The 17,643-nt window shown below is 44.1% G+C and overlaps 1 protein-coding gene across 1 annotated transcript in view; it reads right to left on the bottom strand.

Annotated features, from left to right (window-relative positions):
- Positions 1 to 17,435, bottom strand: part of LOC306699594 (dolichyl-diphosphooligosaccharide--protein glycosyltransferase subunit STT3B-like) — a 48,816-nt gene extending 31,381 nt beyond the window's left edge. The window contains exon 1 of the mRNA XM_079164241.1: positions 17,120 to 17,435. Coding sequence (XP_079020367.1) covers positions 17,120 to 17,400 — 281 coding nt within the window. The 5' untranslated portion in view covers positions 17,401 to 17,435. The remainder of the gene's footprint in view (positions 1 to 17,119) is intronic.
- Positions 17,436 to 17,643: the final 208 nt, after the last annotated feature.

Genomic DNA, 17,643 nt, shown 5'->3' with positions numbered 1-17,643 from the left:
GTTTGCCTCAGTTACACCTTTTCTTAACTAACATTGTGTTTATCAAGTTGTCATATTGCTTATTACTAATGAAAGTTGGATTTAGCGCCATGACAACATTTAAGCTCGTAAACCGCACCAGCAAAAAAACGGAAATGGACCCGACTCTGACGTCCAGAAGGGTTTCTGAGGATTCTGACAGCTCACAACGTAAAGCTCCACTGATCAATGTCTGGCCACTAGGGGGCAGAGGAACTCCTGACATACTGTGGTTGATCCATTGCTGAAAATGGCACTTTTTAAAGTTATTCACTGACCAATTCAAATTTGATGCAGTCATTAAATTCAATACTATCACAAAAAATATGAAGCTGACTCTTTTAAAAAGGAGATTTGAATTAGGGAAATCAATGCAAAGTTCAACCTGTAGTTGTAATTAAGTAAAAATTCATAGATAGAGATAAAGTTATTGGGAAAACAAACAAAGTTAAAAGGGCATTCCGGAAGTTCTTCCCTTCCCTCACAGACTGGTTAGCTTGGAGACCTGGACTGGAGAGGCGCGATGTTATCAAATATGCATTCAGGAAACATGTCTTTCTGGAGTGTTTTAGCAAGTCGAAGAAGAAGGAAAAAAAAGGTCCTGAAGCATCAATCTGAGAGGGAAGATGGTGCAGCCAGGATTTGAAGCAGCTGTTCTGCACTGTATTAATTCTAAAAATGTTTGACCTTTGACCATTTAAGCCAAGGGATGCACAGTACAGAAAGAAAGCCGAACTCATATAACACTGTTTTTCAGGAATAAAATAATCTACGTTTTGGAAGTGACATTGATAAAAGGCCGAGTTCACATGGTTTGGTTTGGGCTCGACTTCGGCGGCGCTGGTTGGTCAGTCAGAAGCACTACTAACAGCCTAACAACAACACATGTCTCAGCCCGATGCAGTCATGATGAATATTTAATGAGGAGACGCTTCGCTTGCTCCGACCAGCTGCTCGACACGTCTGAGTGCCTCGGGAGCGGATCGCAGGGAGGCGAGGCGGACCGGCTCTGCAAACTTTATTTTGGGGGAAAAAGAACAAAAAGAACGGACCACTCAATGAGCATGCAGGTCTACCAGCCCACCCACTTCAACCAAATGCTTCCTTTCAAATCCATTAGTCGTGTAATTAGAAAAATTGTGTCACAGTCCACTTATGGCCCTGACTGTACATAGAGCTTTACATTTTTCTTTTTCCTCATTCGCCCTCATCGAATGCGCTGGCTGATTGTGACTTGTTACGACTTGTTACAGCCGCTAACTGAAGCTACGTCTCTCAGAGCTGCTGCATGCAGCATAATAAAATAATGATCCCAGTCACCTCCACACAGTGAGGCATGCAGCATATCAATCAAACAGCAGTAACAGATTGCTCCTCACTATCAAACGTTATCCAAAGCCCAGGTCTCTGTAGTCGGGACTGTGCAAAAGCTCTCTATTCCTTCAGCGCTGTAGCTGCAGGGCAGAACGCTGACTTCTGCCCACGGTGTCTGGCACTTCTCAAGAGTTCAAAGTGAAAACAGTCTCTGTGCTGAATGGCATCTCTCGCTGACGGCCAATTACTTGCCACAGAGGCTGACGGAGGAGACAAACTGACCGGGCATGGCAACAAAAGATTGACCTCCATTTAGCCAGTGGCTCGGTGCCATTACTCACCCTGCATGTCAGAGGGGGTTATTAAGCGTGGGTACACGAGCAATACTTGCTTGCATCCTACAAAATTCCTTTTACTTCAAGAAAGTCTTAATGAACATTTAGGAGTAACTTGCGGTGTCATGTTGGGGTACCATAGGGAAACAACGGATTTGCTGGCACCGCGTTACGTAGCGACGCCTCTTGGTGTGATCGGAACAGTGTCATCGGCGGCTTTCAGTCCTTTCAGCACACGCAACGTATAAAAGAGGCGCGACGATGGACCGCTGATGATGTCATATTTAATTGACGTCGCTTTAAAATGACGACTCCAAAGGGGAGCATGTCTCATTTTGTTAAACTCCTCGCCTCCTCTCTCCTGGCGTCTCTTCCTCGTCTCCTCCGCTCGCATTTCCCTGCGCGATGGCAAAATAGCCAAACTCGAGGCTTCATAATGGCAGTCCACAAACCAATGGGTGACGTCACCATGTTTACGTCCACCTCTTATACACGGTCTCTGCTGTGCTGTCTTGGCTAGGTGTGACTTGTAAAGGATGGTTTTAATCTCAATGGGACTTCCTACTTCAATAAAGGTTATATATTAAGTTAAAAGTTAGAACATCATGTTAAAAGGGTTGTCAAGTCACTCTTTAAGGTTTATTCTGAGGCAACATGGTCATGAAGCCCTTCTCTGAAATGATTTCCCAAGTTATGTAACACTAAACAGTGTTTACATACTAAATGTCATCAAGACATCCACAAATTTTACTCGGTAAACTAAATTGTACTGGCCATTTTGTGATCCACAAAATTGAGTCCATATCCAGAATGTGTTTGTCAAATGTTCTGCTCTGGCAGCAGACGGGTTTTGATATTTTCCACTGAGTGATGAGTCCATTTCCTTTCACATCACCGCGCCCTTGGCCCGGAGGACTGCCGTTCTGTGACTGCTGTGTCCTCTGCCATACCACCAGAAAATCATGAGCAGGTCTGTCTGTGTGTGTGTGTGTGTGTGTGTGTGTGCGCGCGCACGCTGTGGGCTATTAAATGCAGACGAGGAAACCTTGGCCTGCTTGTTTACCGTATTACTGATGTGACTATCACCGACACGCTTTCTCTTTGACGATTAGCATCTTGCGGGACGAGCTGGCCGCTCATCCTCTCTCTCATCTCCTGAGAGCTATAGCGGGGGAAATGGTTGCTGCCGTATGTGTCCTCATGCTAAAGTCCAGCCATTGAAACTAATGGAGTCATCGGAGTGCAGAGCAAAGCATAACTGTTCCCAATATGGAACATGTAGGTCGATGTGGCCACACTGGGTCTGACTGTGGAAAAAAAAACTATGCAAATACATTAGGAGTTAAGTAGAGCATTTGCAGTCATTGTGAGGCCTGGAGCTTTGTTTCTTAAATTAGGGGTCACGGGTTCCATCTATGGTGGGAGGCTGCCCGCATGATGAAGGAGGCAATATGTTTCCATGAGTCTGGCTTCTGGGGCGAGCCTGTCCTATTTGTCATTTGGCTCTCAACGAAGCCTCGGCATCGACCGGGGGGGCTCGATGAGACGCTTTCCATTTAGGTTTTAAAAAGCTGCTTAACTGCTCGTGGACCGGGATCGACAAAGACGTTTGTTCTAAACAACACAGCCCCTAAAGAGGTTAGCATAGCTGTAATAGCATCATCGCAGAACTGGAGAGTATTTATTCATTGAAAGAAGAGCAAAGAACGAGAACAACTCTCTTCACTCTTCTCCTGAACGGCCCACGATAAGAGCTAAATTGACAGATGGTTCATCCAGTCACCTACTATTTTATTTTTTGAAAGATGTTTTTTAGGATTTCATTAGGGTGAATTTGCTGCAGTATTTCCTACCCAAGTGGAATGCTTCTATTGGATAGACAGGCTAACCGACCCGAGATGTTACAGATCTCCTGTAGTCTCACAGGTCAGCAGCCAGGATTCAGCAGCATCCAAACAGCAACACATCAGATTCTTACTGTGACCCCTCTAATCTCTTTATCAGAGGAATACAGCCGCCACCGCTATCTCCTTCACCAACATCTTTTAGAGGTTCACTTTGCCACTCATGCCACTGCCAGGCGATCATGTACCCGCCTCACTCTGCAGGGAGCAAAGCCACATGACAGGAAAACAGAGAGAAAAGGAGCAGACAGAAATACACAGGCCAAGAGACGAGAGATGGAAAAGAGAGAGAGCAGCAACAAGACAGTCAGAGAGAGAGAGAGAGAGAGAGAGAGAGAGCAGGGACTGCCTGGGTTACATCAAGGAGGAACACTCTTTGGGCTAATCCACCTGCCAACCAGCAGCAACCTAATGGCTGGAAAGGTAAAGCGACACAGTGAAGACCAGGGAGAGATACGAATGACGGGGAGGTGAAGGAAGGGATTTTGGCTGTCGCCATCTTGGTTTTTTTCAGAAGTGACACCAACATTTTTATGCGACCAAAATATAACAATTAACTTTCATGAACTTACATCACACTAAAGTTAAAGTTTCAAGACGAGAACATGGACAACTCCCAGACCGGTCAACGCTGTGGTAGTGACCCGTCAATCACAGTAGCCCCGCCCTAAAGCATCCCCTGCTTTATGGTCTGTTTGACTCTAAATGGACCATCATTTACTAAATGAACATCATGCTGTATTGAAGAAGACTTGAAACTAGAGCTTGAGACCATAAACTCATGTTTACTGAGGTAATAAGGACACAGCAGATGATAATTGTCAGACTGCTGTAGCGGTTATATGGTGTCCGGGCAGCAACCTCCGGTTCTGCCGAGTAAAACCAATGACTGTATATAAGAAGTGGGCGTAGTCATTTGACGTCACCCATTGGCTTGTGAACTGCCGTTTAGAAGCTTCGAGTTTGACAGTGTGGCCGTCGCCATCTTGGTTTTTTTTGCAACTAGTGAGCAGAAGTGACCACATTTGGACTGAGGAGGAGTGACAGAGACACCGTATACAGCTCTGCTAGTTACCTGTCAATCACAGTAAGCCCGCCCTAAAGCATCCCCTGCTTTATGGTCCGTTTGACTCTAAACGGACCATCATTTACTAAATGAACATCATGCTGTATTAAAGACTTGAAACTAGAGATTGAGACCATAAACTCATGTTTACAATGTTTACTGAGGTAATAAATCAAGAGAGAAGTAGAGTCATTTTCTCATAGACTTCTATACAACCAGAGGAGTCGCCCCCTGGTGGCCATTCGAAAGAGTGCAAGGGCACTCCAGAATTGGATTCATTTTCTCAGACTCGGAGGTTGCCGCCTGGTGAAGCCTAGCAATAAGTTGAGTAGAAAGGGTAAGTGATATCTTTCAATTAAAAATTCTCTCATGTCATTACTGTCTTGCACAGCAAAACGTAATGCGAGGTAACACACGTCAAACAAGCTCTTTTGTCGGTTATCAAACTGGGACAAAGACTGTGCAATCCTGATGAATATTTATCAGTGACAGCCGCAGAGACTCTGTTGTCGCATTAATACATTAATCAGCTGTGAAAAGAAGGCAAGGCCATTATGATAATTTCTCGCTTTGTTTGTACATTTAATCAGGGTAACAACGTTTCTTTGATGGGAGGTGTGCTGTGTAGTCAATTCCTTTAATTGCTCGTTCATGCAGATCTTTAGAGAGGAACAGTGGGGGGCATTATCAAGGAAGCACAGCAGAGGGGCGGAGAAGAGAAATCATCTGTAGTTTTCTACTGCAATACTGACCGCTTTGCTTTTCTGTTACGCTTTAAGTTGACTTCATCGGCCTTGCCACTCTCTTTGTCATGGCTATTTCATTATCTCTCTGGCAAGTCCCACTTGGCCCATGATGTAAGAATTGTCTGTTGTGACCACAGCAATGTACACTGTGCTCATTAAAAACCCACTACCATGGTATCATAAGTATGTAAGATGATGAAGTAAAGTAACCACACCAGCTGGGACTTTCCCAAACCACAGCACAACAATACTTTGTAACTGCTGCACTGCAACAGACATGCTGAAAAATGTCATCATTCGGTCTATTGGTAAACCAACTGCCGTACTGAACTTCCAATCAGTGCATTTATATGAACTTGAACGAGCTCTATATGTAATTCAGAGCAAATCCATGATGGAGGGATTGCATCCGCACGGCTCTCAACATGGCGATAGTGGAGTCGGCTGCTAGAAGTTAATGGTGCCAACAGCGCCAACAGTGTTGACAGGGCTAGTCAGACAGACAGTGTTAACCTGAGGGTTAGGTGCTACGCTTCCGCGACGACGGTCGGGACGACGTAATCACCGTTAACCGCCGTATGAGAGAAGCTCGTTTATGTCATTTGAAGACCGTAAAGAACGAATGACCGATAAAGGCGATTTCTGTAAGTATTTACAGCTGAGGAAGAAGAGAAAAAGGATTCTAGAGTTTCTAAATTATATTCATACTTGACACTGCCTCAAGATGTTATGGGACAATGTTGAATATTCAAACTAGAACGTGTGAAGGCCTGAGACTAATGTGGTGAGATAGGGCTGGGGATTAGGATAGCGAGAGCAGGAGGTAATCTCAAATGTGGTTTCGGCTACAAGGGATGAGAGAAGTAAGTTTGTCCATTATAATTTTGTACATATTTTACACCCTTTAAACTGTTTAAAATTGTCTTAAATTCAGGACAATACATGTTGGAAATGTAACATTTCTCTATGGGTCTTTTTTGGAAAGGTGGTGCTGAAATACCTTGAATTTGGGCTCAAACCAGCTCTACCACAATCCCCACAACTGTGTCTGTTAGCCCACCAGGCCTTACTAAATCGGACTCTGGACTGGGAGTAACAGGTTTTATTGTAGCAGCCAGGCTTAATCTACACAAGAGCTCACATAGACCAGAGTTTACAGAGTGGCTTATACTCATGACAGAGACAGCTGAAAATTTGACCACCAAGGTTCATAAGCAAAACTAGCCAACTTTATCTGACTTACATTCAGGAGGCAACATCTTAGAGAGGGTACGGGGTACTAGTGGACAGCAAGTGGATGTATGTACATTATATATGCATGTGTATGTCTAAGAAATGTTGGGGTGCGTGTGACTGCCTTTTAAGTTGGGTGTTCTTAATTGACTGAATTTATTAAAATGTCCAGAAACCTAGTTTCCATGATCCGGGTGAGGGATCCAGCTAGATTTCTAATGACAGAGCAGATTAATTAGCCACACACACACAAGCGTGTTGCTGATTGGCGCCTTAAATGTGTGAATGTGCAAGACTTTAGCCAAGTGAAGCATCCCTGTGACAGCAGGGCAGTTGGACGAAAAGAAAGCCTACACATACATTATCATGATAAAATATCATCGGTTTTATTTATATAACAGATAGAGTAGAGTCGGGACTCCTTCAGAGGCACAGAGGAGGAAAGAGGCTGCACCCGTTTACTACTTTCAATAATACTCAATACTTAGAATGACCAACACTCATTTGATCCCTAACAGATAGCACAAGGACCGAAATGGTCGCAGGTGGCTTTCTTCAATGCCATGGGACAATCTGCGAGTGCTGCACATTTTCTGTAAACTGGTGCAGTCGGAAGTGTTCTGAGCTAAAGCAGACACGCGGTCTGATTTCCTGCCTGCCCGTGAAGAGCTGGAAGTGAGCTTGTCAGCTTCTCTTCACCAGAACAAGAGGGGAATAAGAGTGAAGACACACGGGGCAGATGTGGGTAGTAGAAAACAGGTGACGGTGCCTTACATACATCATATGCAGTAAAACCTCTTATCAAGTTCAATGCAAATGTCTTTGTTAAACCATTAAATGATCACAACTTCTCTCGGTGCTACTTTTTAGTGCCATCCTCCTCATTAAAATCATTATCAATGATCCTCATTTAAAAGAAGCCTGTGTGATATTGTGTTTATAAGTACAGGTGAGGCTACAGCATGGATATTCAACCCTTTAGAAACATTCATCGTTGCACAGTCCTCGTAGGGCGGCTTCTTCCTGCAATGGCATTAAGCATTTGTGGGCAAAAAGGGATGTTATTTTTATAATGCGATATTTATTGTTTGTTGTTTCTGGGGGAAACTACTTCAGATCAAACCCCCCCCCCCCCCCCCCCGGCCTGTCATGATAATTACATTATCAATTTATCGTGTCATATATATATATAGACATGAAATCGGTCAATAGTCGGTTGGGCAGTAGACACATTTATACATCACAAGATACAAAAGCTACAGTCAATTAAAACTTGACAAAGAAATTTGCAAAGGCGTTCTCAAAAAAAATTTAAAAAGGCAGTTTACTCAAGAGTAGAAGAAGTACTGTGGACTGAAGTAAAAATACAGCATATAGAACCACGCATTCAAATGTGTCTGTGATGTTTGCATAAAGAGAATGTGCAAGGAAAGCAGTGCATCTAGTCAGCGTCCCTATAATGTGATTAGAAAAGACTGAATAAGCTAATGTGTTAGCAGCACGGAGGCACGCTGCCAGAAGTAACAGCTCAAAGCACGGTGGGAATCAAAGCAGAGAAAAAAGAAGAAGTCGTTAGAGTGGCCATTCACTAAATTATAAGCTTCATATTCAAATCATCTTAAGTATTGGCAAGAGCTGAAATAAGCCCAACCCCAGTGAGAAAGTCTTTTCTCCTCTTACTGGAGATGACAAATGGAACTTTGTTAGAAAGCAACCGAGATGAGTACCACGCCTCCTGGTGTGTTTACTCCATCAGAAATCATGAAAAAAGTCAAATAATAGCTTGTTAAAATCAATGCAGCCTCACCCACAAGACAGTAGTACAAATGCTGAGCCATTCAAACGTTCACTCAGGGCCCCTTTTCGGCGTGACCCAAGACAGCTTGCATCAGAAAACCTGACAGCGTCTGACACACACAAATGTAGAAATTTAGGACCAAATTGACACAGTGGAGCCGTGAGCACACACCAACCAGAGGAAATACAGCCTGGACACAAAGAAACCACCGGTTATACGTTTCTCTCTCCCAGTGTCCATTCCAATACCCCAACACAAGGTATGTGCCAATACCAAGTACTGATACCAATACAACTGTCATTTACATTTTCAAATTCCCTTGTTAAAAAGAATGTACCACACTAAGGCCAAGCGGCTGAAAGCCATTACTTGCTCTGTTTTACAAGGTCATGAAGGTTGCCAAAACTCAGTGTTTCTTGAAGAAGCAGCTACTTCCGTAGTCTCTTTGATGCTCAGCATGGTCGGACCGAAACACCTCCTTGCTCTGAGCTAATTCCCTGAGAGCCAATTAGCTGCTGAAGGGGGGGGGGGGGGGGGGGGGGGGGGGACAGCAGAGCAGGAGGAGTACTGAGCTCAAAGAGGTGAGAGTGCTGGGGTGAATGGTAAACAAGTTCACTGGCCTTCAGAGGTGTGTGTGTGTGTGTGTGTGTGTGTGTGAGAGAGAGAGAGTGAGTGTCATAAACCTGGAGTTTTGGAGTACAGTGCAGGCAGAGAATCTAACTGCATTAAAGTGTGGAGAGGGTATCCTTACTCTTTGTTCTGGAGCTCTTTGCCGATTCATTGTGTCATTTCAAAATGTACGCATTACCTGTAAACTTTCCGTTGGTCAACCAGATAAATAAATTGACTAGAATGTCTCTCTGATATGATAAAACCACCTGCTATTCCAAACTTTTGAAACTAAGCAATAAACACGTTAGGTAAAGTCTATCAACCAACACCCGGGTGACATGAACCAATAAACCAAAAGCAGCAGATATCTGAAAAGAACGCGAGGGTTCACTGCGTGGCTTTTTCATCATCATCGTCAGTAGTATGCTTATACAATACTGGTATTTTGTGATTCAGAAATCTAGCTTCAGGGGGTAAGATCCTCCACAAAAGTGCCACGGCAGATCACAGACCCCCCCCCCCCCCCACACACACACACTTTTGACAGATGAAAAGAAGAAGTAGCCATGGTGGCGACCGCAGATCAAAAGTGGTGGAAGAGGAACTGGCTTACAACAGTGTGTGAAAGCGGAGCACACAGCTCCGGCAGCAGTCGACACGCACACAGATACAGAACCTGATCAATTGTGATAATCTACTTCCTCTGACTGCTATCTCACAGTTTGACCGGTGGAGTGAGATATTAACAGAAAGAAACACTCTAAAGTATTTCCAAATGAGTGACATTTTACCTTAATGCCATTGAGGCCTAAATGTGACCCAGTTGGACATAAAGAGAAGCACTTCCTGTCATCTTACCCCACATAAAACCAAGCTTACATGAGTAAAACGGTGTGGTTCAATCGTTTGGGCTATTTCACCCTGCCCATCCAAATGAAAGCTTAGAATGACTCATCCCCATCCTGGATGTTGCATAATGAAAAACTAGAACTTGTGTTATGCAAGCTGAATAAAGGGGATCTTCCACATGTATGCGGTGGGAAGGATTTCCTGGGAAAAACAAATGACTGACAGAATTGGGCTTCAGCGCTCAGAAATATTATTATTAACTCTTTTCTGATGAGTCATTAAGAACACCTTGACAACAGGTCCATGCAATCCAACGGTGCTGTGACACAGCAGCCACAGTAGAAGTTGTTTTACTGTGACAGGGGGAGGCGGTGATGTTGAAAGTAATGGCTGCCTGCCAGCTTCTGCTAGGTTGGAGTTTATAGGTACAAATGGGCAACTCTGCAATCAACATCAGTTACTTTTCCGAAAGTCTATCAATCACTTTTCGAAATTCCACATGAACCGCTCTTCACATCGGCATGAATCAAATCTGCCGCACAGCTGTTTGAAAAGAAAACACCTCTCATTTAAAGAGGGCTCGCCTGTGACTGCAGTTATTTCCTTCCTCCAAAAACAGTGGTGAAGAACAGCAGGAGCAAATGCCACAAATGTAGTTTTCATTCAAACAAAGAATTATGGCTGCCAAGGCCAACTTGCCTCCTAAGTGGACCATCTGAAAGGTTGGTGACAAGCAATGTACCAATTACATTTCTTTTTTTAAACTGAGTCTGTCGCTGCGCTCACTCCGCATAAAACTCACCAGGGCTACATTACATCACTTCTAGCAAACTTCGTCACAATGAGCGCAAAACACATCACCGGGCTGTTTTGACCAGAGACTGTGCATATAAGAAGTGGATGTAGTCATTGTGACATCACACATTGGTTTGTGGACTGATGTTTTGAAGCCTCTGGTTCACTATCTTGGATTACGGCCCTGCAGTTTTTTTGTTTTTTGCAACAAAAGAACAGAAGTTACCATATTTGGAATGCGGAGGAGTGACATATAGGTCTCTGGTAGTGGCAGCTAGTGCTATGATATCAATTTTTCATATACCGCCATACCAGTGCATAGCCGAAACAACTGCTGTCACTCTTTAACAGGCAGCTAAATATATTGTTCGCCGCTCAGGGCGCTACGGTCAGAGCTAGTTGTCTTAAGTGTATTGAGAGGGACCCCTAATCATGATTATAACTTTATAACAACAATTAATAACCCACAACTAACGCTCTTTAACAGGGCAAAACACCACGACACAACAGTTTGTGACACAAACAATTTTGTAACACTAATAATTGTACATTTATAAAATTACCCCGCCGAACTGCATGCTGGGTACAGCACAACAGTCTGTTAACAGCTAGAAGAAGCTCCGACGCTACATTAAAGAACAGAAAATAGCGAAGCAGGAGGAACAAAGAGTGTGTGTCTGCTGTTTGGAGTTTTTTTGGTTTAAAGAAATCCGACGTAGATCAAAAGACGATATATTGTAAAGTTTGTTGAGCAACTGTTATTGCCTCTGGTGGCAACACTAGCAATTTACTCCATCACCATTTTACTCCATAGACTTCTATACAACCAGACTTCTTTTTGCAGCAGAGGAGTCGCCCCCTGATGGTCAGCAGAGAGAAGCAAGTTTTAAGACTCTTCCACATCGGCAGAACCGGAGGTTGCCGCCTGGTTTTGACCCAATATTCTCTGGTCTCAGCTCAGCTTAAAACACAAAAACACTGAATCCGTCATGTATTATCATTATTTTGTTAGTAAAACACTCATTTTTAAAAGTACTGCTACTAATAAAATGGGGTATCGTACCGTTTTTAAATGGTATTGCGATACCTTTCTAACATCGGTATACCGTGCAACAATAATCGCAAATATTTTTTCTAAATCGTTCAGCCCTCGTTAGTGTCGCTCACTTCACTTGTTCAACTGACTTTAGCAGTTCAGATAACAGACACTCGACTGTCCTTCTGTTATTACAGACATGTGAACTAACAGACACTTCATGGAATCCAGGATGAATATAGGGGACGCACTGGAGTCGATATTTAGCGTTATTTTTGGCAATTAGGAAAAAAGTTTATATTCTTTGTCATGGCAGCCAGGCCTGTACAATATACAGGGGAGACACTGCTGATAAAAACGTAAAGATGTGAAGAGAATTACATTTATCTCTGTTCAAATCAAAAGGGTGTGTTTAACATCTCGCTGCTCACTGTCCCACAACAGCCTTTTCATTGTTACCGTACATTGTTTTTGGACTTTCAAAAGATCACTCATACACTGGGTCCATTGGGACACCAAACACTGTGCCGATAAAGGATCTTTCAAGGGATACAGGAAGGCCACATTAAGTTACGAGCAAGGTAGACAGATCACTGAGAGTTATTGATCAAATATAATCCAGAAGCATAACTTTATATAAAAATGGAAACCTCTCTGTCTTGTAATTTAATCAAAACAGAACCACCCCTTCAATCTCAATGTAGAGGTTTAGCTGACAGAATAAGGTCTTCACTGCAGTTTACAGTAGACAGACTTCTGGTGTGGCAAACACAGCTCAGGATATGCTGCCAGTAATGCGGCGAGTCGGAGGTTTGTAAAACCAACATTGTTCCGTTTTTGTTGACACTGTGTCAGAGAACTGTTGACTCAACTTAATGGTACATTTCAGACAAAAAGTTTGCAGCGGTGAATCAAGTTTCCTACATCTGAAGAAGAATTAGATTCAACACTTCTTAAGACTTTTTTTTATTGCCACTTGGAATGAAATTTCAGAGCAATTTTACAAGAATGATGAAAAAAACATCAATTATCGTGCAAAGCACAGAAATACGACGTGCCTCATTTACATCGCCATGCCGTGAAATCTTGCCTGAGTGGCCAGTTATCATTGAGTTTGCGCTTCCTCATGACGTCACTAGCTAGCAGACATCAGATCTGCTCTGAGCATCAAGACCGCTAACAAAATACGAGTGCCGTTGGTGTCCTCTCTCCTGATCCGTGTAACGTCAATGCAAGAGGCATTCGGTAAATGATTTAGAAAACAGATGTTTAAGCATTTGTAAGATCGATGTAATGCCAAGTGAGGCCTTATTTCTAGATTCATAAATTCAATAACTTTTAAGACTTTAAGGATCCACAGGAACCCTGTGTATTGAAAGTGGAAAACTATTAGAAACACTTTTCGATTTAAAGCAATCCAAACACAATACCACTAACTTCTGTTGCCAAATGTACCATGAGTTGAGTCGACTGAAGAGACATTAAAGTCCTGCATTTGCTCAGAATAACACCACAAACATGTTCTATTATAACATCCCATGAATACGGTGTGTATCGTTCCCATATGTTAAAGGCTGAGAGCAAGAATAACCGGCAGCAGTAGCAGTGGCGACGGTAATGAGCTCCGCTGTGAGGTAGGAGTCATATTACTGCAGTAATGCAGCAGCAGGCCCAGTGCTGGTGTAAACAGCTCGACATTTGAAGCTTCATATAGACAGATTTATTGCAGGGCTGTTCAATAGGACTGAAGAAAATCATCATCAGTAAACAATTGGGAAAATGGCAGCAGTGTGGAGTCCAAACTGCACAAGGTCGCGGCCTCCCGGTGGGTCTGCGAGTGTGTCGGCCTATCTGACCCCTTCATCTCGTCTGTTGCCGGCGGCTGACGGAACATTTGCTCCCCCTGCCCGGTGAAAAGCACCCACGTTTGGCAGTCGCCATCGCCGCCGCCATCCAAGAGGATCGAGTTTCAGGTGGTCTGTCAACAGAGCCGGGCCACAGGCACAAACTGTCACGACCCCCGCGACCTGAGCACAGTGCGCCTGCTGAAGGCACCCTAATGGAGAGGCAGCGGGAGTGCACTTGCTGTCGTGAATCATCGGCCTTGCATTGCTGACCTGGATCCAGCTTGTTTTTTTTAACTGTCATCTACAGCCGAGAATAAAAAATAAAAAAAGAAAGAAAATAAGGACTGACTCACTCGCTCCATCATTTGACCCTAGCAGCAGTGAAAGGATTGAGATGATTAAGCAGAAATGAGCGGGAAAAGTCGGTGACAATGAAGCCAATGGGGCAAAATGGAGGATCTACTTCCTTATTCTGTTTCAAGCAGGCACTTTTCATTTCTCCTCCCTCCCCTTCATTTCAAAACCTTCAAAAAGGCACCTTTTTCCTCAAGAAAATACAGAGGAACGACTAGATCATCTCAGACACGTGTACAACGGTAACGCAGCGTCGGGTCTATTACGGAACACAGAAACCTCTCAGAGCGCCTTGTAACGTGGCACGGCTGATGATGACCCCCCCCATTCTGAAGCCCATCAACTCCATCCTCAATAAACAACGGGGCCGCTTCCAGTTATCTTCCATTTGTGCATGTGACAACAAAGAGAACAGAATCCTCACATTAGACAGGATCTGTCACCCTGTCTGCTTTCACAAGGTCCTTCTCAGTTCACTTTGCTGCCATCAAGCATCGACATTCGTCACAAAGCCAACCAGTGATTTGAGAATGTTTGAATCATACTGTTGTTACCAAGGTTGGGGTTTGATTATTCCCATCACAACCACACATTTTGTTGGTTTATTGTCCTAGACATCTAATACAACTAAGATTAATTTATGCCACTGACATAATGATGACATAACAGTATAATAAATCAACTACAACCTTTCAAAGAGAAATTAACTATTAATACTGAAATAATAGTGAGACATTGGAGTTGGAATGGGAAGAAAAACATTGAAATATCCTAAACAAATAAAACGATGAATAAAATGGGCTCTCGGCTCCGTTGACAAAAATGTGCAATGCCTGCACAACACCCCAAGTCTTACAATGGCTTTATATTATTCTGGCATGTTCAGTTTAATATAATATGAAACAGAGGGGAGCATGAAATCTCCATATTTGAGATGCTGCAAACAGCATTTTCTGCCCTTTTTGCAAGAACAATGACTTTAACGACGAATCGATTATCAAAATAGCTGACGATTAATATTCTGTCAAATCGACTAATCTAATCGTTGCAGCTCTATCTGACACACAGGCCTAACATATCAATCAGAGGGAAGTTTTTTGTTTTACTCACAAATGAGCTTTGGCAGAGCACCAACACCAGTTATCAGAAAGCACACTAACCAGAAAACAACTTCATTTTCATTTTGGTCTTTTGGACTCAACGAAAATGAAGTCTCACTAGCAAGTGCATCAGACAGAGACATAAGCACTAATGAAGACCTTCTATTTTGTTTTTCTATCTGCAATGTTGCATTTGTGATTCACACAGCCCAAGCTCAAAGCCCAAAGCATGACTATCTACTGGGCCGCCTGCCTGACACTAGTCCTGATCCACTTCGCCGTCAGAGCTAACGGCTCCGTCTATCGCTTCTGAAGGAAAAGGACTATTAACCAGCCACATCAAAAGGACACATCACAGAGAGGAAGAAGGCCAGAAAGAGAAGAAACAGGGTAGCGGGGGGGGGGTCAACCTCTTTTAAAAGATAAGAAAGTCAGCAACATTGCGAGTGCACGAGGGAACTGTCATCAAACAGCAGTCGGGTAAAGGCTGTAAACTCCACTGCTTTTATCTTCCTGAACGCTCGACAACCTCCAGGTGTCTTTAGTGTGACCGCTGATTACTCCTTACACACTTTTCAAATGTCTTCCTGCAAGAAAAACAGCGGGTTCAAACTCCAGCCTGTTGTACATTAATAACTGTTTGGCAAAGACAAGCTTCTTCCCCCGACACAGAGCAGAGGGTTCCTCTTCCACAGATGAGGCGGCCCGAAAATGTACTGTACGTCATAAATGTACAACCAGAGATTACCTGACCTTTCACATATTGCATCACCAGAACAATGAGAGCGGCGTATGAATAAATTTCACTCCTCGCCATGCCACGTTAGGCTCTCAGACAGCGACACGCGGGGAAAGGAGCAGGACCCTCCACCCAGCAGAGCTTTCAAGCCTCCCTCTTTTATTCAGTAGACGAGACACCGACAAGCAGTTTAATCCACGCTGCTTGGTCTCAGAATAATCATTAAAATGCTCGCAGTGATGCAATGCAGGCTTGGGCCAAGGCAACAAAAAAATCATTATTGGACAATATCTGCCAGAAGTGGTAGTAGAGATTTTGAAATCAAAACACAAGTGAGAATAGGGGCTGCGATGAAGAGCGTCGGCCCCCGGCTTGATTCAACTGAGGGGAGCTCTCATATGCATGATGTGCATGAGCAGATCATGAGTATTTGAGAAGAACACAAACATGAATGAGTGCAAAATCTGACTTTTTGGGCCAGGGCCCTCCTCACACCTTATCTTGCTAACCTCACTGTCAGCTGCAAGCCCGGGCTGCACTAACATCCGAAGCCTTTTACACACTTTAATTTAAAAAAAATCAGCAGCGTGTACTTCAAGTATTCAAGGTGATGGAAACTTTCAAGACCACGCTGAATCCGAACACTGGATATTGTTGTGCAGAATAAGGGGGCACAGATGTGGAGACAAACACTGGTTTTCTAAACTTCAGAATGATGGACGCTGTGCCAAAGGCGCACTAAACCCGTATTATAGGAATAGAGTGCGAGAATAGGGTACAATATGACAGTTTGCGTCACTGAGGCTACATTACGACCCCGTAATCAGTGCCAGTGTGTCAATGCAAGGCGACGCAGGTAAACAAAGGAGGAAAATCTGTGTCAGATGGACTTCGCTCGCGACTGCTTCTTTTCCGGGTTCAACCCGCGTCAGATGAGGGCTGTCACCATTGTCCTCGTTTACTCTGCTGTGACCCCCCCACCCCACCCCCTCCTTTCTTCCCAACTGGCTGTTACAACGTAGCACTTAATAATGAACGACAATAGATACGCATGCAGTCACTTGGTACCGAGGAAAGCCTTAAATGTGGGGAGTGTTTCTCAATCAGCATACAGGTCAGAAAAAGGTACAGATACATAAAACACTATAAGTAACATTTAGACCAATTTGAAGTTTGAACCAAAAAAACAGCAAGACGTCTTATCGTTTGTGAATTTAGGCGCGTGACAAACAGTTCACTTGACATGTTTGAAAAAATACCTCCCAACACTGCAACCGAGGCTACGTTTGTATTAACATTTCTTGATAAACAACGCAAAGAAGCTAAGTGCGTGAATGTGCGTGCGTGTGTGTGGGGAGGAAGACCAAACTCACCAGGGGTCAAACTCGTGAATGATGCTCTCGAAACGAATGACAGCGAAGAGCCGGGAGCTGAAACCGGCCAGCCAGGCCAGGAACAGGATGGTGAAAGACAGCAAAGACTGCCACCCAGCCGGCTGCGACAGGCCGCCGGACAAACCTCCTCCTCCTTGCCCGGCGTTGCTGCCTCTCTCCGCCACCACCGCCGTGCTGCTGCGTCCGTTCCCCGAGTACGACGCTCCGGAGTTCAGCAAGGATTTGTGTTTGTTGTCGGAGACCGGGTGATGCTCCGCCATATTCTACGTCAGGCGGGTGAGCGAAGAGAGCTATCTGGTATCACACAGGAAAGAACCCCCCCCCCCCCCCCTCCAACCTTTTTTTTCCTTTTTCGCTGCCACGCTCCTCTTCCGAAACCACTTGCACCACCTTCCCTTCTAGCCCCCGTACCCCCCCTAACACGCGGGCTATAATTGCAAACTTTCTAACCTTACTTCCCACCAACCGCAAAACCAGCTCAAATAATCCCGAGGAGTCACATA

The sequence above is a fragment of the Pholis gunnellus genome, assembly GCF_910591455.1.
Source record: "Pholis gunnellus genome assembly, chromosome: 8".
Classification (NCBI taxonomy): Eukaryota; Metazoa; Chordata; class Actinopteri; order Perciformes; family Pholidae; genus Pholis; species Pholis gunnellus.
The sequence above is the reverse complement of the archived record's forward strand: the minus strand, read 5'-3'. Positions and strand labels throughout refer to the sequence as shown.